The 23,362-nt window shown below is 34.7% G+C and overlaps 2 protein-coding genes across 3 annotated transcripts; one reads left to right on the top strand and one right to left on the bottom strand.

Moving 5' to 3' along the window:
* The first annotated feature begins 1,147 nt into the window (after positions 1-1,147).
* Positions 1,148-4,555, top strand: LOC112022546 (metal tolerance protein B). 2 transcript variants are annotated; one of them, XM_024055159.2, is made up of 3 exons: positions 1,148-1,363; positions 2,849-4,124; positions 4,225-4,555. In XM_024055159.2, exon 2 carries the CDS (start codon positions 2,849-2,851, stop codon positions 3,965-3,967), a length of 1,119 nt encoding a protein of 372 aa, XP_023910927.1. In that variant the 5' UTR covers positions 1,148-1,363; the 3' UTR covers positions 3,968-4,124; positions 4,225-4,555. The 2 variants fall into 2 exon arrangements, with proteins under 2 accessions (XP_023910927.1, XP_023910928.1); XM_024055160.2 differs by having other exon boundaries at positions 2,849-3,639.
* Positions 4,556-5,340: 785 nt separating this feature from the next.
* Positions 5,341-7,799, bottom strand: LOC112022533 (ras-related protein Rab11C). Its single transcript, XM_024055144.2, has 3 exons — positions 7,594-7,799; positions 7,297-7,501; positions 5,341-6,115 (listed from the first exon to the last, which is right to left on the bottom strand). The coding sequence occupies exons 2-3, from the start codon at positions 7,459-7,461 to the stop codon at positions 5,627-5,629; spliced, it is 654 nt and encodes a 217-aa protein (XP_023910912.1). The 5' UTR covers positions 7,462-7,501; positions 7,594-7,799; the 3' UTR covers positions 5,341-5,626.
* Positions 7,800-23,362: the final 15,563 nt, after the last annotated feature.

Raw genomic sequence — 23,362 nt, forward strand, 5'->3', positions numbered from 1 at the left:
AAGTTATACAGGGGTTTACTAACATGTGCCCCTATAGCAGGAAACAATTTTAAGAAATTCTTTTATGAAAAAAAAAAAAATAATTAATTGTTTTGACAATTTTTTTAATTTCTCATAAAAACTTTCCTAAAATAAATGGTTAAGAGCATATATTAGCCGAACCCCTTGCATATATAAAAATAATCTGATGTTATGATTTCAAAGTTGATTTTTTTTTTAAACAAAAAAAATTACTTTTTTATATTAATAACACGAGCACCATCACATGACGGCTAGCCTGCTCTCTCAGAGGCATCTGATTGAAAATTACTTTACCTAAAGTCGGAGCCAGATTAAAATTAGAGATATAATATATGGAAAATGTTAATGGACTTAAACCATTTTTGTTAACGAACAATTTTAAGAATGTTTTGATATTATTTTTATAAATAAAAAAAAATTGTCAAAAAATATTAGTTATTTTTTCATTAAAAAAATTCTAAACGCCAGTGTTACACCTTAAAGTTATTTTTTTTAATAATATTTTTTTTGAAGATTTTTAATAATGCAAAGTATATATAAAATGACATAACTCGTCCATATGGAGAGTTATGAGTAGTAGAATTGTGTTTTATATAGACTCACTGTTACACCTTTGTCACTCATAACTCATCCTGTAGATAAGTTATGACATAAATTATCCTATTTAACGTGTATTTAGCAATTTTTTTTTCCCTCCTAAAGCTATGGGAGCCTGAGGTTGGTAAATCTGAGTAAACAAATTCTGTGCTGTGTCTCAGAGTCCAGACTGGAACATGGGGTATAAGGGATAATCTTATTCTTATGTTAGAGAGGACACGGTGAAGAATGAAGAGAGAGAAAGATAGCGGATCCAGCCTATTTATAGTTCAGCACAGACAAATTAGTTTTAAAAAAAAAAGAAAAAAAAAGAAAAGAAAAGACAAATGACTTGATTTTCATTTTTCACTAGGAAACATAAAAGGCAAAAAGGTTGTCTTTTTCATTAGCTTTTAACAAATGATCATGTTAACTGATGGGAAACTTTAAGACTTAAAAATTATTAAAAAAATAATTATTTTATTATTTTTTAGTAAAATGCTTTTAACAATAATTAATAAATTTGTGAACATTTCCCTTTTAACAAAAACGAACGGCCTTCCTAATTGGCATAGATGAAATCATGCGCAAATTGTGAACAGTGAACACGATCTTTCTTTGTGTCCATATCTGCCCTTTACCTAATTTAATTATTTCCCTCTTTGACCATTTCATTCACTCCTTACCTTTTTTCTGATCAACCCATGAGATTGAATTCCCAAGGGTCAACAATTCAGATTTTTATTTGCTCTTCTGTCTTCCTCAGGTACATCTCATTCCCTCTTTTGAATAATTTTTTTTTTTTTTTTAATTTTCTGCAATTTTTTTTATGAATATTTTGATGGATATCTGAATTGGGTATGTTGAAATTTTACATCTTTTTGCCTGATGCTCCTATTATTGGGTTAGGTGAGACTCATGGTTGATCATGATCATGCAGAATTCATTACTTTTTGGTTAGAACTTGGGTGTTTTTGAAGTGTAATTATGCCTATTGTCAAGTGGTTCTGGTTTGAGTTGTCATGGTATTGGTAGAGTAATCAGTACTATAAAATAGTGATAATGAAATATCAATTTGGGTTTAGATGTGTAGTTGATAAAGCAATCTTGCTAAGTCGCTTGGAGTATAGCAGAAACAGTACATTGCTAGATGAATGTATTTTGGACAATAATGAGGATATAGAGTATTGATACAAAAGAAGGTTGAGATCCGCGGGTAGCAGTAATTTGGTGCAATACTTGGAAACCTGTTGTAGTTTGATCACATGTATAGAGAACCATTGGTGCTCACTATAAGTTTAGGACTACTAAGTTTGGCTTAGAGATTTTCACTATATGCAATGGAAACCAGTTGGTGGGAGGATTGATATTCACACGATTCTATTGAGTGCACCAGATGGACCAGAGGAAGTCCAAAGTGCAACACATCATTGTGAAGAGAGGAGTATTGGCATATGATATGACAAAGAAGTCTAAGAATAATGAAGGGATCTCAGTAGCTGATCCTGGGTAGTTGGAATTCAAAGGCTTTGTCAATTCCAATCGATTTTACAAATATAACTGCTTGGTTGTTATGAATGAGCACAAATAAGGCTGCTATGTTCTACAAACTTAAGATCGGATTTCTTTTTCAACTAAAAGAGAATTTCAACCATAAACCATGCATTATAGTTTGCTCAATTTTCACCATGGCTGAGGCTTGCAAAAACTGTGCTTATTTATTTATTTATTTAGCAGATTTTGGCTCTTCTGAGAAAGAAATTTGGGCCACTGCAAGACATACCACTGATTGACATGGCCTCTATTGACCTAAAAAGTAATGTGACTTAATCTTGTTTGCTTGTCTAATTTTATATCCATTGGACCCTTCTTGGTTGAAAGACAAGCCTTGAATTTGTGACAAGTTCACAAACTGTCACCATGTTTTCTTCCACGTCTGTAGTTAAGCCTTGAGCTTTAGTAGGCTTTATCAATCGCATGTCTGGTCATTTGTAAAGCTGCATAACATCTAGGAGTCCCCATTTTCAGCAATGTGAACAAAGGTATTGGTTGATCTCTGGTGGCCTTTTCTCCCCCAGGGGGGGGGGGGGGAAAAAAAGGAAAATAAATATTCTGTTTGAACTAGTAGAATTTGCAGCATTAAGTATGACATATAACTAGTGTTTGAAACCAATTAATCATACATTGGACCTTTTTGGTTGGATTTGCTAGATTTCTTTCACTAAATTAACTGGTCTGTTTGATGATGCAGATGGAGCAAGAGAAAGTACCCATCTTGAGAACAAATTCCCGGCTGGACATTGAAATTCCAATAGTCTCTGAGAAAATTGATGTACTTCCCATGCCACCGAAGTCATCTTGCAACTCTCTATGTGCTTTCTCCAAACTAGAAAATAGTACTTTGGAGTCAGAAGCACGATCAAAGTCAGCAATAAAACTGTGTGGACTCATAATTTTCTATGTATTAGTTATGGTAGTAGAGATTGTTGGTGGTTTGAAGGCCAATAGCCTTGCAGTTCTCACAGATGCAGCCCACTTGCTATCTGATGTTGCTGGGTTCTCCATCTCTCTTTTCACAGTATGGGCTTCAGGTTGGAGGGCAACATCACACCAGTCTTTTGGATACAGTCGTCTTGAGGTTTTGGGTGCCCTTTTATCCGTGCAGCTCATATGGCTGATCTCTGGGATCTTAATCTATGAAGCCATTGATAGAATTCTTCACAAAAAAGCAAAGGTGAACGGGCCTCTAATGTTTGCAGTTGCAGCATTTGGATTTATTATTAACTGTCTGATGGTTGTATGGCTTGGTCACAATCATGATCACAATCATCATGCGTGTGGACATGGGGATCATGATCATGAAAGAGAGGATGAGGTATGTGCAACAACCGAGGAGAAGACTAATTTGGTGTCAGATTCTCCAGTAGAGACCAAAATGTTGAACATAAATGTCCAAGGGGCTTACCTGCATGTCTTGACTGATCTGATTCAGTCAGTTGGGGTGATGATTGCTGGAGCTATCATATGGGCAAAACCCAATTGGTTAGTGGTTGATCTGATATGCACTCTTGTATTTGCTGTTCTTGCTTTAAGTACTACTCTGTCCATGCTTGGAAAGATTTATGGCATATTGATGGAGAGGACTCCAAGTGAGATCAACATTGATAAGCTGGAAAATGGCCTCAGATGTATCAAAGGAGTTCAGGATATTCATGATCTACATGTTTGGGCAATAACAGTAGGGAAAATTGTGTTATCTTGCCATGTAACAGCTGAATCTGGAGTTTGCTCAAGTGAATTACTTTACAAGATTAGGGATTTCTGTGAAAAAACATACAGAATACATCATGTGACAATACAAATTGATTAGAATTATAACGATTTCTCATATAAAAATAGAAATTCAAGGTTCTCTCATCTTCTGCCTCACTGATTACTAATTTTCCAAAGATAATTGTGGAGCATGTAGGATCTGTTTTGATCTAAGTTAGCACGCCTTCCACCCCCATTCTCTTATAATGATAAAGGTTGAGTTACTGCTAATGAGATCATAGCCACTTGGCTAGATATATTTGAAGTTTTAGCAAAGCTTAGTCCACTCTTAATATCTTATCCTTGTTTTTGCAGGTAAATTTTAAACAAAGCCCTATCCCATTTCCGCTTACAGGAGTATAGACTATTGAGAAAACCAATGAAAAAAAGAGGGGAAAAAATTACAAATTAAGCTTGTTATTGATTGGAAAGAAGAAAAGAAAAGAAACATTGGCCAGAACTTTTGCTTTGGCTTCTATCTGCATAATACTGCTGCCTACAATGAGTTGAGGAGTAATCTCAGCAGCCTTATGGCTCTAGTCATGTTATTACTACCAATTTTATTATAAAAGATTTTTTAAACTGATATGATCAGAAATGTGATTGATATTGTATCAACAACATAATAAAGAAACTTTTGAATTTTTTTTTTGGTGTTAAAAGCTAATAACCCTTTTATAAGTCTTATTTTGGACTAAAATTTGTAGTACATGGCCAAAGAAATTTGTAGAGGTGGTGGTACACGGCCAAAACAATTTGTAGTAGTAAATCCGCATTAATTGCAAGGTATTTGGCCCCAAGTGTGCAAAGCTACCACCAGCAGACTTCAAAAGTGGGCAAGCAATAGGAAGGTCAAAATGGAAATGCAAAAGCAATGGAATAGATAGGTATTTAAAAAAAAAAAATGAAGCTTTAGTTGGTTTTTATTAAGTAAATAACCTGAGAAGGTACATCTGAGTTTTATATAAAGCTCCAAATGATTTCTTTTGTATTTTACAAATTATTATTATTATTGAAATTATTTGTAGAGATTGCATTGGTTTATTTGGGGGTGATTCCAAACACCTTAGGTGGGAAGCCTAGGTTGTCCTACATCAAGTTGTGGTTGGATAAAAGATGAAACTCCTTCCATCCACACTGCTAACTCAAACAAATTGAACATGCCTTGCAAGACTATGTGCTGCTTTAGACAACAAAAATCTCCCATTACACAAAACAATTCGACAAAAACTTCTAGCTTCCGCTATGATATTGCCAAACCATGAGAAGTCCATATCATTGCACAGAATGGCTTTGAGTGCTTGCATTACAAGTTAGAAATTAGGAAGAATTACTTAACAAGCAAACTCCAAAGGAAAGACTAAACTAGCAAGGCCACTTCTACCACACCCGTATATCTCCCAGTCAAGATGCCAATTGCCATAAACCACCTAACATCCCAAATTTCAAAGAGTTTCCATTTATAAAAGCAAATATATAAGAATGGAGCAAAAGAAAGCAAACCCCCCAAAAGTACTACATTCTGTTTGTTTTCTTAGTTCACAATCTCCCTTATCGGTTATCACAACTCAATGAAGTAAAAAAGTAATCTACAAGTCTCTCTCTCATTTTTTAAAAAAAAAAAAAAAAAGGTAAAAAGTAAAAGGGTAATTTTATAATTTAAAAAAAAAAATTGGTTTGTCTGCTTGCAAATCTTTCACCACGTTCAAATGTCTCCTCAAGTAGAACAGCAAGCTCTCTTGTTTGCATTCCCTGATGCATCAGAAACATTGATAGTGGTCCCTTGACCAGGAAGAGTGGTACCGGCAGTCGCTTCCTGAGCTGCTAATGCTTTTTTGCTTATGATTTGGTAGATCTCCGTCAAAATGGTCTGGAATGCCTTCTCAATGTTTGTTGCTTCTAAAGCTGATGTCTCAAGAAATGAGAGACCTTCCCTCTCAGCCAAGGCCTGACCATCTTGCTCTGAAACAGCTCTAAGATGGTTCAAGTCAGACTTATTCCCCACCATCATGATGACAATGTTAGAATCTGCATGATCCCTCAACTCACGGAGCCACCTTTGGACATTGTCAAAAGTCTGCCTCTTAGTTATGTCATAGACAAGCAGTGCCCCAACAGCTCCTCTATAATAAGCACTGGTGATAGCACGGTATCGCTCCTGACCTGCAGTATCCCATATCTGTGCCTTAACTGTTTTTCCCTCCACCTGTTAAGTCAAAAACCAACAATTCACAAAACCGCTACATGCCATAACAGTGAAAATGAATACTCAAAAACATAGAATTATCAACCTAGTTACCCAATAATACGAGAAAGAACAAATCCAAACAGTATATTTGAAGAAATATATCCATCACAAGTACACACCATCAACAATCCATAAAGCTTATATCTAGATTAACAAAGATTCCTACTGGGAGAGGAGGATGGTAGATGCACCATTCAAAATACAGCAGAAACAATGTCTTCAATTATACAAGTTGCAAATGAAGTTTCGTTAAGCTCCATTTGCTCAGAAAACGATAGATGGCTATTTCTGTAACTGGTGCACAATATCATGTCATCGCTTTTAGCAAATTGATCATCTCATTGATAACTTGACCATCAAAATAACTTCTCACAGAAGATGTCCGATCCCCATCAATCCACCACTTGATTGGCCAATACATGAAGCATTCGATCATGGTACACATTTCTAAGCAACCAATACTCATTCACCAATTTAAACTATTATGTATAGCAACTTATAGCTTAAAGTACTCATTTTTTACAAAGAAAAATCATTTAATTACAATAACCAGCATCAACAGAAAAAATTTTCATTTTTGAAGTCTTTTTCTTTTTTCAAAAAGTTAAAAAGATAAAAGAGAAATCACGGGGAAAGATTTTTGTACATTTCACATGCATACAGATTACATACTGTTTGATGCTTGGTAGTGAAACTAAGTAAAAAAAAAAAAAAAAAAAAACTGAAACACAAATATGTGTCTATATATACTAGTGTTTATCATTTGGTAGTTTCTATAAAAACTTCGAAGCAATGCTATCGAACTTACGCGATCCAACACAGAATCTCACATTGACTGACAAAGCATAGTGCTATGTATAATGCAAGATGCAACTTTTTTCCAGCCTAAAAAATCAGACAGTAAAAAAGAATAAAATAGTTACAGTTCACAATTTCCAAACACCTCTGAATTCTTGCCTAAAATTACACGAATCCAAAGAATCCTATACCTCATATTCCTAAAAACAAGAATTACGAATCCAAAAATTTAAAATCCAAGCTCAGAGGCTTCATAAAAAACAAAAAATCATTAATCCAATTTCCGAATCAGAGGCCTAGATCAAGCCGAAAACGAAAACGAAAAGAGAGATATTGCTTGCCTGGAGAGTTCTGGTGGCGAATTCGACGCCGATGGTGGACTTGGATTCTAAGCAAAACTCGTTGCGCGTGAACCTGGAGAGAATGTTGGATTTTCCGACACCAGAGTCACCGATCAACACGATCTTGAACAGGTAGTCGTACTCGTGGTCCACTCTATGCGCCATAACGCTCTCTCTCTCTCTCTCCTCCACCGATCTCTCTGACCTAAAAATAAAAATTCCAATTTCAGATCCACATACACATACACATAAACAAAGAAATAGATTGAAACAGAGAGATCTGAGGCAAAGACTTACCTGAAGAAACAGAAAGATAGATCGAGAAGAGATTGGAGTTCCCAAAGTGAATTTTTGGAAATGAGAGTTTGTTTTTTTTTTTTTCTTGTTTTCAAAGAATTAAAAAAACAAAAACAAAAAAAATATAAATAGTAAGTGCAGGAATTATAGGGAAAAAAGTGGGAAATGTGGGATGGAGTGGACAATGATAGAAACGGAGAAAGAACTTTTGAAACGGCAACTTTATAGATTTTTTTTTTTTTAATTTTAATTTTAAAATTTAAATTTAAGACAGTTAGGGAGAGATAAACGGCGCCGTTTAGGCAGGATAAAGTATCGGGGCGAATGTTTCGAATATATATATGTGAGATGGCAAAGTGACAGTGAGGCAAGCTGGCTAGCTGGCTGGCTCAGTGGCAGGGATTTTGATGTTTATATATATATATATATATATATATTTTTTTTTTTCGATTCCTTCCACCCTTCTTATTCTGCATTTATTTATGGTATTGGTAGTGGATCTTCCACTAAAATTCGAAATCTACCGACATTTCAAAAATTCTTCCATTTCCTGCCCACTATCATTTTTTTCTTACTCCATCATGAGAATATAACTTTTTGGTGCTATTCTTCCAACCAAATATAAAAAACCTTTTTGGTGGTATTATTTTTTTTGGATGTTCTAAAAAATTCTTTATATTTGATTCCAAAATATATTAAATTTTTTATATATTAATTATAACAATTTAAATAATCTAACCAAACAAAAAAAATAATAATATATTTTAAACACCTAAATTATAGGTCACCCTTAACATAAAATTTGGCATAAATTATACATTTTCAGCCTAATCTTTCACTTTGATTTATACTTAACCCCTTAACTATCAAAACAACCCTCTAAACTTATATGTTCATTGGGTAAGTTAGTAGAGTTGCCAAAGCGAGACTGGATTGACTAAGTGTGTAGCATGTTGGTTCAATGTGGGGCATATTTTCAAAATAAAATAATTTTTTGACATATTTAGGAAAAAAGTACCGGGTCAAACTTATTTAGTTATGTAGCATATTTTTTGGAACTCGAGTTCCAAATGAAATTCGAGTTTCCTAAACTCGAGTTCCAAGCATTATGGAATCTGATCAAACATAAATAAATTTGATCATTGCTATTTAGCAATTTTTTTCCAAAAATTATGCTATTTAGCAAATTTTCCGTTCAATGCGAGTTGCTTAGGTCATGACTAGCGTAGCCAAGAGTGTTGGGTGGTGCGTAAATGATGATGATGTTGTATAAATTATGTGACCAAGGGCAAAGGTATGGGTGGCTAGGGCCAAGGCCCTCTTTATGCCTCTCCTCCCCCACACCCCCCCCCCCCCCGCCCAGCACCGCCGCCCCATTTTAATGTTTAAAATTTAAAATTTTGAGTGAGTTTTAGGTCGAAAATTATTGTATAAATAACAGCTTGCTTTAGGAAATGACCTCCCTTCATTTAAAAAAAAATTATAAATGCTCTTTAATTTATTATTGTCTCAATTATTTTCCTTTTGATATTGAATTTTTTTTTTCATATATAAGTCGTTAATTTTAGGAACATTTAAAGCATAATTTTATAAAAATATTAAGGTGAATCTTTTTAGTAAAAGATTTTTGTTGTTTTCTAAAAATAAAGCTGATGCTGAACAGAATCAGTAGGCTGGACAATTCGGCTTCGATGGGCTAAAGGTTGTAGCGAAGGCCTGAAAAATGAACACACTATCAAAGGAGACCGGGGTGGACCGGCCTAAGACCCTCTGATGACAAAGTTAGTATCTCACAAGAATGGAGTTCTAACTGTATTGGAGTAAAATCTCAGAATGTTCTTACCTTTGTTTGATTCAGACCGGTCCTTATATAGGGAACCTTGAAGCAGTTATTTGGCTTAATAACTTCCCCAAGATTCGTGGAAGTCTAAAATTCCAGAAATAACTTCCTCAACGGCTATAGAAGTTGCAACCGCTAATGGAAATTACATACATAGGAGAAATTGGTGGCGATGAACACGGGTTGATTAACCACTCCAAATTTTGTCAAGCGTTATATAATCGTCCATGTGCTTTGCCCATGGATGACTCTTTGTATATAGATTGACTGTTGTGTGGTTGTCCATGCGCTTTGCACATGGACGATTCTTTCGTCCAGACGGCCTGAGGTTTATTTAGATAGTCAGTACCCATGGACGATCCCTATGGACGAACCAGAGATGGTCAATTTCATTATCCCATCAGTTGCCCACTTTGTCCAGGGGTCGTCCAAGGAAAGATCCAATTCTCATTAACCAGAGGGTTAGAATTTTTTTTTTTTAACCACGTGTCTTGATTTCATTGGTTGACCTATCACGTCCATTGCGTTTTTCAAAGGGACAGCCACGTGTTTTCTTCTAAATGGCTGGCGTTGCTTCGTTGACCTGTTTTTGGGCCCTATAAATAGGTACATTCTCTTTCCTGCCCTCTCTCAGTGCTCAGCTAGTGTAATACACAGGCTTTTGCACCTTCTCTTCCTTTCTGATCAACGCTGAACTCATAGCATGTGGGGACACTGCTAAGTATAGATATAGTTCTTCTCCTAGCACGAACGGACTTAACAATGGAGCTGTGGTAAGATAGTCTTTTAGATCTTGGTCTATCCATTCAAATGCCTTCCTGAGGATTTTGAAGAAGGGAAAACACTTATCTGTGGTTTTTGAAACAAACCTGTTCAGAGCTACAACCCGTTCGGTGAGGGATTGGACTTCCTTGATGTTCTTTGGTGGTTCTATGTTCAATATTGCTTGGATTTTGTCTAGATTTGCTTCAATACCTCTCTGTGAAACCATGAATCCCAAAAATTTTCCTGACGATACTCCGAATGCACATTTACTTGGGTTTAGCTTCATCTTATATCACCTAAGTGTTTCAAAGGTTTCCTGAAGATCGTCCAGATGGCTTCCCTCGTCCAAGCTCTTTACAAGCATGTTGTCAACATATTCTTTCACATTCCGTCCTATCTGTGGATTGAACATGTGATTCACCAACCTTTGATATGTCGCCCCTGCGTTCTTCAGACTGAAAGGCATTACCTTATAATAGAACAAACCTTGACTGGTAATAAAGGAGGTCTTTTCTTGGTCAGCCTTGTCCATCTTTATTTGATTATATCCTGAGAAGGCGTTTATGAAGCTCAACAGTTGATGGCGGCTGTAGAATCAACCAATTGATCAATACGCGGCAAAGGATAACTATCTTTAGGGCAAGCTTTATTCAAATCAGTGAAGTATACGTACATCCTCCACTTGCCATTTGTCTTCTTCACTATCATTACATTCGCTAACCAATCCAGGTAATAGACTTCTCGGATAAACTGTGCTGTGGTTAGTTTTTGAACCTCTTCCTTGATAGCCTTCTTCCGTTCAGGAGCAAACACCCTCTTCTTCTGACGAATAGGCTTAAAAGAGGGGGACACATTCAATCGATGAGTAATCACACTTGGATCAATACTTGGCATGTCGTCAAAACTCCATGCAAAAACATCAATACTCCATGCAAAAACATCAATACTATTCCTCAGAAACTGGATGAGGTCTTTTTTCGCCTTCTTATATATGCTTGTTCCAATTCTAGTGAACTTCCCAGGATCATTTTTTTGCAGTAAAACATCTTCTAGTACTACAGTAGGTTTCGCGACAATTCTTCTCTCTTCTATAGTCATAGTCTGCACCTACTCATCCAAAGCCAACATGGCTAGATAACATTCTCTAGCTGCCAACTGATCTCCTTGAGCTTGTCCTATCCCGTACTCTGTAGGGAATTTGACTGATAGTTGGTAGGTAGATGTTACTACCTTTCAACTTTTTAAGGTTGGCCTTCCAATGATGGCATTGTATGAGGATGAACAATCCACCACAAGGAAATTCACATCCTTAGTTATCTGTTGTGGGTATAATCCCACCACTACAGGCAATGTAATGGTGCCTACGGGCTGCACTTTCATTCCTCCAAATCCTATCAGTGGTGAACATGCTGGATAAAGTTGCTCTCGTCCAAGCCTTATTTGTTGGAAGGCAGGATAGTACAATATATCCGCTGAGCTTCCATTATCCACCAACACCCTCCTAGTTGTGTAATCTGCAATGAGTAGGGTAATGACAATTGCATCGTCATGTGGATGATGAATTCTCTCAGCTTCTTCATCCGTGAAAGAAATGGTTGGCTCGTCTGTCTCCTTCGTCCTTGGGGATCGTCCAGAGAGTTGGACGTTTTGCACCACTTTAAGATACATCTTCCTTGATTTGGAAGATTGTCCTTCAGAAGCCCCTCCTATGATAACCCTTATCTTTCTGAGTGGAGGTCATGATAATTCTTCTACATTCCCCTTTAACTTCTCGTCTTTATGATCCCTTCCAACAAAATGCCTCAATTTCTCTTGTCTAATGAGGTTCTTGATCTGCTGCTTCAAGTTAAAACACTTGTCCGTGTCATGCCCATGGTCTCTATGGAAGCGACAATATTTATTCTTATTGCGCTTATTAGGATCTCCTTTCATCTTCTCTGGCCACTTCAAGGAAGGATCATCCTTGATTTGCATGAGCACCTGATCGAGTGGGGCATTTAGGGGTGTATAATTCTGATTCCTTGCTAAGAGACTTGCCTTCCTGTTGTCTCAGTCTTTCTTATCTTCCGTTCTTCCCTTCTTTGGATGAGGCCCTTATTCAGAGTGACGAGTGGGGTTTGCTTCCATTCTTTCAGCTCTCTTCCTCTTCTTAGTGATGATTGCATCTTCTGCATTCATAAAGTTTTGGGCTGAATGGATGAGTTCAGCAATGGACTGAGGTTCTTTCTCATAAAGCTTGTGAATGAATAAATCTGAGTTAACCCCATTGTGGAAGGCTGCCAACATTAGCTTGTCGTCCACCTCATCCACTGTCAGTGCTTCCCTGTTGAAACAAGTGATGAAGGACCGTTGACTTTCATTCTCTCGTTATTCTATAGTTAAAAGACTGGACGAGGATCGCTTGTGCCTTTATCCTTCGATGAAGTTGTTAACGAACAACTTACTCAACTCTTCAAAAGAACTGACTGTGCTCAGAGGTATCTTGCTAAACCACACTCACGCTGGTCCTTTAAGAGTGGTACGGAAAGCCCTACACATAATCTTGTCTGGGACTCCTTGAAGATGCATGGTTGTCTTAAAAGTAGCAATATGATCAAAAGGATCACATGTTCCATCATATGAATCCAAGGAATGCATTTTGAACTTTGGAGGTAAGGGATGACCATTGATGGAAGTTGTGAAAGGGGAATCTGTTCAGTGAACCAAATCTTTTACGGGATTTGCTCTTCTCATGTTCTCCTTTATCTCGTCCATAATCTTCCTCATCTGATCCATTTCCTTCTCCAAGTGTGGCACCCTTCGTGAAGTGGTGCCCCTTGATTGAGTCTTAAGCTCAGCATTTCCCTCTCTATCTTCTTGACTATGGGATTGTCTTTCAGCATATCCTTCACGGTGCTACCTCTCTATTTCCCTAGTCAACTTTTGGTTCTGACGAGTTAACTCCGCCATGGACTGTATATGTTGGATGGAAGGTGGTTGTGTGACAGGCGCTGATTAGTGATCTCGGTTGGGGTGGCTAGAAGTATCCCTACTCTCCTGGTGGCTTGGGCTAGTGGCCCTTGATCTAGTCCGAACCATACAGCCTTTTATCGGAGAATGATAAACTACCAAACTTAAAGTTTTTCCCCACAGACGACGCCAATTGATACTGAACAGAATCAGTAGGCTGGACAATTCGGCTTCGATGGGTTGAAGGTTGTAGCGAAGGCTTGAAAAATGAACACACTATCAAAGGAAACCGAGGTGGACTTGCCTAAGACCCTCCGATGACAAAGTTAGTATCTCACAAGAATGGAGTTCTAACTGTATTGGAGTAAAATCTCATAATGTTCTTACCTTTGTTTGATTCAGACCGGTCCTTATATAGGGAACCTTGGAGCAGTTATTTGGCTTAATAACTTCCCCAAGATTGTGGAAGTTCGAAATTTCGGAAATAACTTCCTCAATGGCTATAGAAGCTGCAACCGCTAATGGAAGTTACATACATATGAGAAATTGGTGGCGATGAACACAAGTTGATTAACCACTCCAGAATTTGTCAAGTGTTATATAGTCGTCCATGTGCTTTACCCATGGGCGACTCTTTGTATATAGACTGACTGTTGTGTGGTCGTCCATGCACTTTGCACATGGACGACTCTTTCATCCAGATGGCCTGAGGTTTATTTAGATAGTCAGTACCCATGGACAATCCCTATGGATGAACCAGAGATGGTCAATTTTGTTATCCCATCAAAAGCCATACACATTTATGCTAAGAGAGTTAAAGATACCACTGGGAAGGTAATTTTGCTCCACTCTGCGTGGATTTCCCTTGCCCCACATAGGTGGTGGGGCAGTGATGGGCAACGGGGTAGGGCAAAGACGAGTTTAGATATTTTAGCCCTGCCGACCCCATCCTTGCCCCGACTAGCATCGATAAGTGATATAATTGTAAATCTTTCATACCCTAAGGCTCTGCTTGGGAGGAGGGAATGGAATGGAACGGAAAGGAATAAAAAGAATAATTTTAGAATATTCTTCCCTTTTCTTGTTTGGGAGTTTTAATGGAGGGAATGGAAAGTCCATTCCCTTGTTTGGGAGTTTAAGTGGGAGGGAATGGAATGGGTAGGATGGAACACTCATTCCTTTCTATTCCCTTAAAACCTCAAATTTTCATTCCTCCCGAAATTGGGAGGAATGAGAGGGAATGAAATTAGATTTAATGATTTTTTTACTAAAACTCCCAAAATATCCCTATATATTCAACCCTTTATTTTAAAACAGGGGTTTAATAGTAATATTGTCATAAAATGATTCCATTCCATTCCCTCCATGTTGCTCCCAAACATGATTACTTACATTCCATTCATTTTTATTCCTTTCCATTCCTTTATTTTAAAACATCCAAACAAGGTTACTTAATTCTATTCCATTCCATTCTTTTCCATTCTTTTCCATTCTTTTCCTTTACTTAAATACATTCCATTCCATTCCATTCCATTCCATTCCTTTCTATTCCCTTATGATTATCTCATTCCATTCCATTCCATTCCCTTATGAACTCCCAAGCGGAGCCTAAATCCCTAATATTTAAAGAAACAAATAAATACTAGCTTGTTTTATTGTGATATTGTCTTGTTAAACACTTGTATAATATTATTCAGCTCTTACTAAAAATTAGTTTGATTTGATTGGATAAATTTAGTTGTAATTTCAAATATATTTATATTAATGAAATAGGTTTTATTAAAAAAATTGTAATAGTTGCAGGGCAAATTAACACGAAATATAATTTTACAAGGCAGGGCCTGCTGGCCCTCAAGGAGTAGGGATAGGGTAAGAAAGTTTTCCTAGTCATACGGGGTTGGGTGGGGATAAGGTAAGATAAAACCATGCAGGGCAAGTGTGAAGATGTCATCCTTTAGCCATGCCCTTCCTCATTACCATCATTAGCTATCAGAATATAATATTATAACGACACATTTGGCTTAGCCCCTTTGAGAAAATTTCTGGCTCCACCACGGTATGTAGCCAAATTTGAGATGTGGCATTATCATAAGTCATGACAACTTATTCGATTAGCATGATGGGTTGCTTTTACATGAAAGACAATCAACATGAAGTTGGAATGACCATTTCATGCAATTTGGTTGAATAGTAGAATATAAATACAATGTGTCTATCAATTTACTAAACATTATCTTTACACAGAGCATTAAGATATATATATATATATAAGGTTTTAACATGCTTTGTTTTATATTTTTGAGATATTGGAGTGAATTAAATCAAAAATCGGAATGATCTAAACACCAAGAAGAGTAAAAAGGAAAAAATATTTAAACTCAAGAATTGGCTTAATTTGTGGTTGTGGGGGAAAATAGTAAACTAATTTTTTTTTCTAACTATCTAGTTAGTAGGTTCGGTTTGCAAACTATATTATATAGTAGCATCTCGAGTATTTGAGACTCGATTTTCGCCTGTCAATTGAGTCTGAAATACTCGATTTCCATGGTCTGATGTGGCATATTTTTCCACATGGAGACCACCTGGAAATCGAGTCTCTAAGACTCGATTTCCAAACCAAAAATATTTGAAAAAATTTGAACTCTCCAAGTCTCATGTACAAGCCGAAATAACAATCAGATCACAGACAAACAATCCAGAAAAAGATCAAGCTCAAATGCATGTGTTCATAAGAGAGAAAAAAAAAAAAAAACTAGAAACAGAAGACCTGGGTCGCCGAAATACAATTAGATCACGGAGAAAACAACCAGAAAAAGATCAAGCTCAAATGCTTGTGTTCATTAGAGAAAAAAAAAAAAAAAAAAAAAAACTAGAAACAGAAGATTTGGGTCGCGGGCGACCTGGGTCGCGCTGCAACCTAGGGCTGGCACCGGCCTGGGGCTGCTTCTGGTTTTTTTTTTTTTTTTTTTTTTTTCTTCTGGTTTCGGCTTCTTTCCTTCTTATTCGGTTTTTTTTTCTTTCTTTCTGGCTCTGATTTCTTTTTTTTTTTTTTTTTTTAGTGGAGCTGGTCTGATATATATATTGGCTTAGAAATCGAGTCTCAGATACTCGATTTCCACGTGAAAAAAATGCCAACTCAAACCCGATCAAAATATAAAAATCGACCCTTAAATACTCGATTTATAGCCCCTAAATCGAGTTTCTTAAACTCGAAATGCTAGAAAAAAATATAGTTTGAAACTATTGACAACTAACTATATAGTTGAGATTTTATGGTTATTTACCAATTTCGTTCTGTGGTTGTGGGTCTGTATTTGAAAGCTTCTTGTCAGCTTATGTGTTTGGAAGCTCCTTGTCAACCACTAGGGTGGCAAAATCAACCCAAACCCATTTGTTCACCCAAATCCACCCACTAAAATGAAACTCAAATCCATCTAATTATTAATTGGGTTAAATGAGTATTAATCCAATTAAATCCAATTAATATTAATGTTTATTGGGTTTTAACTAGATACCCAATTAGACATTAATGTTTATTGAGTTTTAACTAGGTACCCAATTAGACCCAATTATGATATAAGTATCATTTTTACAAATGTCAAACTCAAAAATGCCCCAAAACCACTAAAAATTTCCAAAATACCCCCATAAACCTAGAAAATGACCAAAATAACCCCTAAACCTAAAAATGACCAAAATACCCTTTAAACTTGAAAATGACCAAAATACCCCTGAAACTTAAAAAATGACCAAAATACCCATAAACCTGAAAATTACCAAATACCCCCAAAACCTAGAAATTGACCAAAATACCCCTAAACCTAAAGAATGACCAAAACACTGTTGGAAAGATACATGTTTTTATCACATACAAAACATACGTAGCGGAAAATTAACGGATCTACTTCATTTGCAATTGATAACATGTACTGTGTAAGTTTTAGAATTTACAAATAAGAAAGCGTACCTTGGTGCAGTGAAATTCAAAACAAAAAATTAGAAGTACTTGAGAACACTTTTAATCTTCACTCTAATTCCACTTAATACCCAAGAAGTGTGGTCTCTCAATCAGTTTTTAAGGGGAGAATAAGAGAGTGACTTACACTCACACACACCATTTCATTATTTTTGAAAACTCTTATTAGAATTCTCTTATATGATTTTAATAAAAACCTTATTAAAATTCTGTATGTTTCTCCCCTTATATATATATATATATATATAACTAATTATCTAATTGGGTTAGTTTTTTGGGCCATTCCAATTGGGTTTTAGTATGTGGCTTGGAGTGGAACCAAAAGGGAACAAATAAGGTATGTGGTTTGGAGTGGAACCAAAAGGGAACCAATAAGACTCTAAATTCAACGAGCCTTGGGCTTTTCTGTCAACTCTTGATAAATCCAAAATTACCATTAATTATATTCAATACCACTATATGAATATAATTGCACTTTAGGCCTCATTAATAAATTATATCCCAAGACTTTATTATACATGCAACCCTTTCATTAAAATATTTATAGTAATACAAAGTCATGAATATTGACTGTCACTTTAAAGATTACTAAATCTTATTTAAAGATTACTAAATCTTAATCATTGAGTACCTAGTTTAATCCTTTAAGTTATTCATCATATATTTATGAAATTCAATTTCATAAATATGTTGGGCCCAACACTCTGAATAACTAAATCCATTAAATTTATCTCAAGTGAATATTTTATATTTCCATTAAGAGATTATGAATTCCATCTTATAAATATATGTTCCATCAACATTAAATACGGTTGCCCACTACTGAAGTTTTGATTGTGACTTTAGATCTCACTTCTGATATATCAAAGCAACCTATACCTTATGATTATGTTCTTTATTCTCTCAGGATTTAGAGTTAATGTAAATAAAAGTTGTGAGATTTATTATTCATTTGACAGTCGTTAGGAGAATAATAAATTTCACAGCAGTCTAGTTCAATATGTCTTAACTCTTAAAATATATCAATATATCAATTAGAAGTCTCCACTTTCACGATCAAGACAAATCATCTCAGTTGATATCTTATAGTCTTCGCAGATGAAATGCCAAATTTCATCATCGACTTTGAACTAAAATTCTAAGTTTACAAAGAACTTGTGACTTATATCTTTTATGACTAAATCACATAAACCAAATACTATGCATCTCATGGTCTAAGATAATGTCTCATTAGTTCATTTTTAAATAGTCTCATATAATTAAACAATTTAATTATTTATGACATGCCAATAAATTGAATTTTAAGGTATAAACCCCAACAAATACCCCCAAAATCTAAAAATTGTCTAAAATACCCCATAAACCTAAAAAATGACCAAAATACCCCATAAATCTAAAAATGACCAAAATACCCTTAAAACTTAAAAAATGACCAAAATACCCACATAAACCTAAAAATTACCAAAATGCCCCTAAACCTAAAAAATGACCGAATATCCTCCTAAACCTAAGAATTACCAAAATAATGCTGAAATCTAGAAAATGACCGAAACACCCCTAAAACCTAAATAATGACCAAAATACCCCTAAACCTAAAAAATTACCAAAATACGCCCAAAACCTAAAAATTGACCAAAATACCCCATAAACCAAAAAATGACCAAAATACCCCTGAAACCTAAAAATTACCAAAATACCTGCTAAACCTAAAAAATGACCGAAATACCCCCAAAATTGAAATACCACCTAAACCTAAAAAAATGAATGAAGTACTCTTGAAACCTAAAAATGACCAAAAGAACCCCGAAACCTAAAAATTGACTAAAACACCTCCTAAACCTATAAAATGACCAAAATACCCCATAAACCTAAAAATTGGCCAAAATATCCCTAAACCTAAAAAATGATCAAAATACCCTTAAAACCTAAAAATTAACCGAAATACCCCCGAAACCTAAAAATGACCAAAATGCCTCCGAAACCTAAATATGGCCAAAATAACTCCTAAACCTAAAAAATGACCAAAATATCCTCGAAACTTAAAAAATGACTAAAATACTCTGAAACCTACAAAATGACAAAATTGCCCCTTAAACCTATAAGACGATAAAAATACATCCTAAACCTAAAAAATGACCAAAATCTCTAATAAAAAATGACCAAAATACTCCCTAAACATAAAAAAAAGGACCAAAATACCTCCTAAACCTAAAAAATGACTAAAATACCTCTTAAACCTAAAGAATAACTCAAATATCCCCAAAACTTAAAAAATGATTAAAGGACCTGCAAAACATAGAAAATTACCGAAATAGCCCTAAAATCTAAAAATTAACAACACCCCTAAAACCTAAAAAATTAGTGACATTCCCTCAAAACCTACAAAATGACTAAAATACTCTTAGAACATTTGATTTGATGAAAAAACACACTCGAAACATCTAAAATACCCCAAACCCCTATTTTGGTATTTTTAGATGTTTCGGGTGTATTTTCTTCATCTTATAGGATTAGTGGTATTTTGGTCATTTTAGATATTTTGAGGAGTATTTTGGTCGTTTTAGAGGTTTTAGAGTTATTTTGGTCGTTTTAGAGGTCTCAAGGTATTTTTGGTAATTTTAGAGGTTTCAAGTTATTTGTGGTCATTTTAGAGCTTTTGGGTTTATTTGGGTCATTTTAGAGATTTAGGGGTATTTTCATCATTTTATAGGTTTGACGATGTTTTGGTCATTTTTTTAGGTTTCGAGGATATTTTGGTCATTTTTTAGGTTTAGGGGGTATTTTGGTCATTTTAAGGTTTTGGGAGTATTTTGGTCCTTTTTTAGGTTTAGGTGATATTTTGGTCTTTTTTAAGTTTCAGCAGTATTTTGGTTATTTTTAGGTTTTAGGGTTATTTTGGTCAATTTTTAGACTTTGGGGTTATTTTGGTCATTTTTTTAGGTTTTTGGGGTATGTTGGTCATTTTTTAGGTTTTGGTGGTATTTTGGTTAATTTTTAGGTTTCGGGGGTATTTTGGTCATTTTTTAGGTTTTGGGGATATTTCGGTCATTTTTTAGGTTTCGGGGGATATTTTGGTCAATTGCTTTTTCACATTTTAGGGGTATTTTGGTCATTTTCATATTTCAAGGGTATTTTGGTCAATTTTCAGGTTTTAGGGGTATTTTGGTCATTTTCTAGGTTTAGGGGGTATTTTGGGGTTTTTTTTTTTTTAGTTTCAAGGGTATTTCAATCATTTTTTAGGTTTTAGGGGGTATTTTGGTCAATTTTAGTGGTTTTTTAGCATATTTGGTATTTTTTAAGTTTAAGAGGTATTTTGGTAAATTTAAATGATTTTATGAGTACTTTTTTCATTTTCAAGTTTTAGGGGCATTTTGATTATTGGGTAATTAAGTAAGTTAGGGTTTACCCATAATAACTGGGTTAGGTTGGGTTTGAGTTGAAAGTAGTTAGTTAAACGGGCAATAAATGGGTAAATGGGTTTAATATATCCAACTCAATTATGGGCACCCCAAACCCACCCAAATTCACCAATTTGACATCCCTAATAAAGACTTTAGATTGTTTTATAATACTTATTAGAACACACAAATACGAAAGTAATATATAGAATTTTTTAAACAAGCTTATAGTACATTACATAACTAGTAAGGTCTAAAGACATTGTAGCTAAATTGTCACATTCTCATACATAAAGTGCTTGGGAGTCTAGGGGAGAAAGGGTTCAAGCTGTGGGGTTAGCAGCATGTTGTAATTATCTCTAAAAAAAAAAAAAAAAAATAGCAAGGTTTTTAGACCCAGGTCAGACCGTACTAGCAAGGTTAACCTTGAACCCCTTACCATCACGGTTCTTTTAACCACTAAAACCGTTCTATACCAAAAAGTTAGGAAAACATTTGAACCGAGGTTGTGCCTCATAGTTCTTAGAACCATGAACGGTTCTCACGGTTCCTCCCACAAAAATCTTCACTGAAAATGGTTGGTGGCTAGGCTCGTTCATTGCCGCCAAAAGCTCATACCTTAGATAGATGTTAGATCTACCATTGATAGCTCAATTTGCTTAGGAAGAAAGCTGAAAGAGGAAGAGACGTGAGCTCTGATCTACTTGTTGTATGAGAGACTGAGAGGTGAGATTCTTAAAAAAAGAGAAAAGAAACAGAGACAGTGAGGAGGGGAGAAAGACAAGTTGAGAAGAGATCCAACGTGTTTGTGTTTCTTATTGTGTGGGGATGAGATAGAGATGAGATCTTTTATATTTTTTAAACAAAAAAATTCCACAGCCACACACCTGTTTTCATTTAACTTTGATATGTTTTTTAGTTTTGAGAAATGTGTTTTAGACTTTTAGTTGAATACCTACTACAATTTCAAACTTTAATATATATAGTTTTTTTTTTTTTTTGAATGAAATAAACTTTACTTTTTGAAGTCCTTTGAATGTATATAAATATAATATGTGTAATGTTATTTATAATTTCAACTCTATGCTACGGATGAATTATATAAACTTTAAATGAATTAGTTTTGGCTAATTATATTAGTAAATTACAAATTTAATTGAATATCTTAATTAATTAGAGGATGTTTATTAATCTTTGTAGTAAATTATGAGAAATATCTTCTAATCTTTAATCAAGATATATTTTTAACATCTTTAAATACTGTTTTTGTTAAGATTGTTAAAATTTACATAACTATTTTATTTATTTTCATATTAATTAATTATTGAATTAATTATGAATCATCATGGTTCGACCTCGATCCAACCTCGGTTGAACCTCAAAAACCTTGAACTTTTTCTTTTTACGGTTTATTAAATGGTACGGTTTTAAAAACCATGATAACTAGAGTACTACTACAAAAGGGTAATATTTGTAGTAGTAGTTTGGAGTTATAAGAACTATAACTCTAATACACACAACCGATGTGGAATAAACGTTTTTATATTTTTTTTGAGGAAACAATAGTACTTATTAGAACGCATAAAAACGAAAGTAATATATAGAGTTTTTTTTATAAATAAGCTACTTTAGATTGTTAACGGGTTATCTAACATGTAAGATTTGGCTAAAAAATTGCCTGATTTTTCTTTCATTTTTGCAGCAATCTTATGAGCTATCTGGAAGATTGGGAACAAAGCTATTTTGGAGGTTATGTCTATCAATGCTAAGGGATGCTCTAAACTACAGCACGAAATTGATCCAAAATTAGTGTACTTGACATGAAACTGTAGAGTTATTATGTACCTGCTCTTTTTAAACATGAAAGCTTACATAAAGGGAACTTTTCAAATGCTTCATTGATTAGATTTAACCAAAGACCACCTCATTTAGCCACTTTGTTGTGTCAAGATTTGTGGGAGTTTGAACTTTGAAGTTAAGCTTTTCAAAAGATTTGTAACTTTCACACCAAGAATGATCTCTCATACAATTGTCTGCAACAACTAATTGGTGGTAGTGGAGGTTTGTAATCATTTTTGGTGCAATTATCAATTTTTTCTTGCACATTTTTTATATATCAATCGTGAACCTGACTTATAATTAGTCCTTACTTACAAAACTAAAAGAGTTTATTGAAAAAAAATCGCAGTGTCCAACTTAGGAGCAAATAAAATTCTATCAAATCAAGATGGCATACCCAAGAAGCAATGTCTGAGTCCGATTCAGTTGTCGCCTCAATCATTACAAAATGAATAAAATTTATTAAAAAAAATGGGCTCTAAGTTTAACTTGATCAATATGTAATACTAACCGTCCTGGCTATGAAACTAAATAATTGAATCAATATAACTTGGCTATATTCTAATTCTATATTTTCAATCAAATTTATTTTTAATTAATATAAAATAAAATTTTTTCAATATTCTATATTTCAAAAGAAAGTTATTTTCAATGTTTGGTACATGTGTTTAAATACATGTTTTCAGTTTTTAAACAATATTACATGTATTTCTACACACTTTTTCACCTACTTATATTTCTAAAAAAACTGAAAATTATTGTTTAAACACATATATTAAACGGACTAATTTTCAAATTTTTTTTTCCTAAAACAATGTACGTACGGTATTTATTTTTGAGAAGCCTATCTTATGCCTATCTATTCTCTCTATATTCTAACCAAACAAATCAAACAAAAGCACGCACCTCCTCTCTCCTCCAACATTGTTACATCCAAACATCTCTCTTGATTCTAATTGAATAAAAACCATTAACATTGTTACATCCAAACATCTCTCTTGA

Source organism: Quercus suber, unplaced genomic scaffold, assembly GCF_002906115.3.
Source record: "Quercus suber isolate HL8 unplaced genomic scaffold, Cork oak 2.0 scaffold_28, whole genome shotgun sequence".
NCBI lineage: Eukaryota > Viridiplantae > Streptophyta > Magnoliopsida > Fagales > Fagaceae > Quercus > Quercus suber.

What these genes read in the sequence shown, in the direction of transcription:
- LOC112022546 (XM_024055159.2), top strand. Translation starts at nt 2,849, where the DNA reads ATGGAGCAAGAGAAAGTACCCATCTTGAGAACAAATTCCCGGCTGGAC.
- LOC112022533 (XM_024055144.2), bottom strand. Translation starts at nt 7,461, where the DNA reads ATGGCGCATAGAGTGGACCACGAGTACGACTACCTGTTCAAGATCGTG. An exon ending in TCGCCACCAGAACTCTCCAG is followed by an intron (nt 6,116 to 7,296) that starts GCAAGCAATATC and finishes TTGACTTAACAG; the next exon opens with GTGGAGGGAAAAACAGTTAA.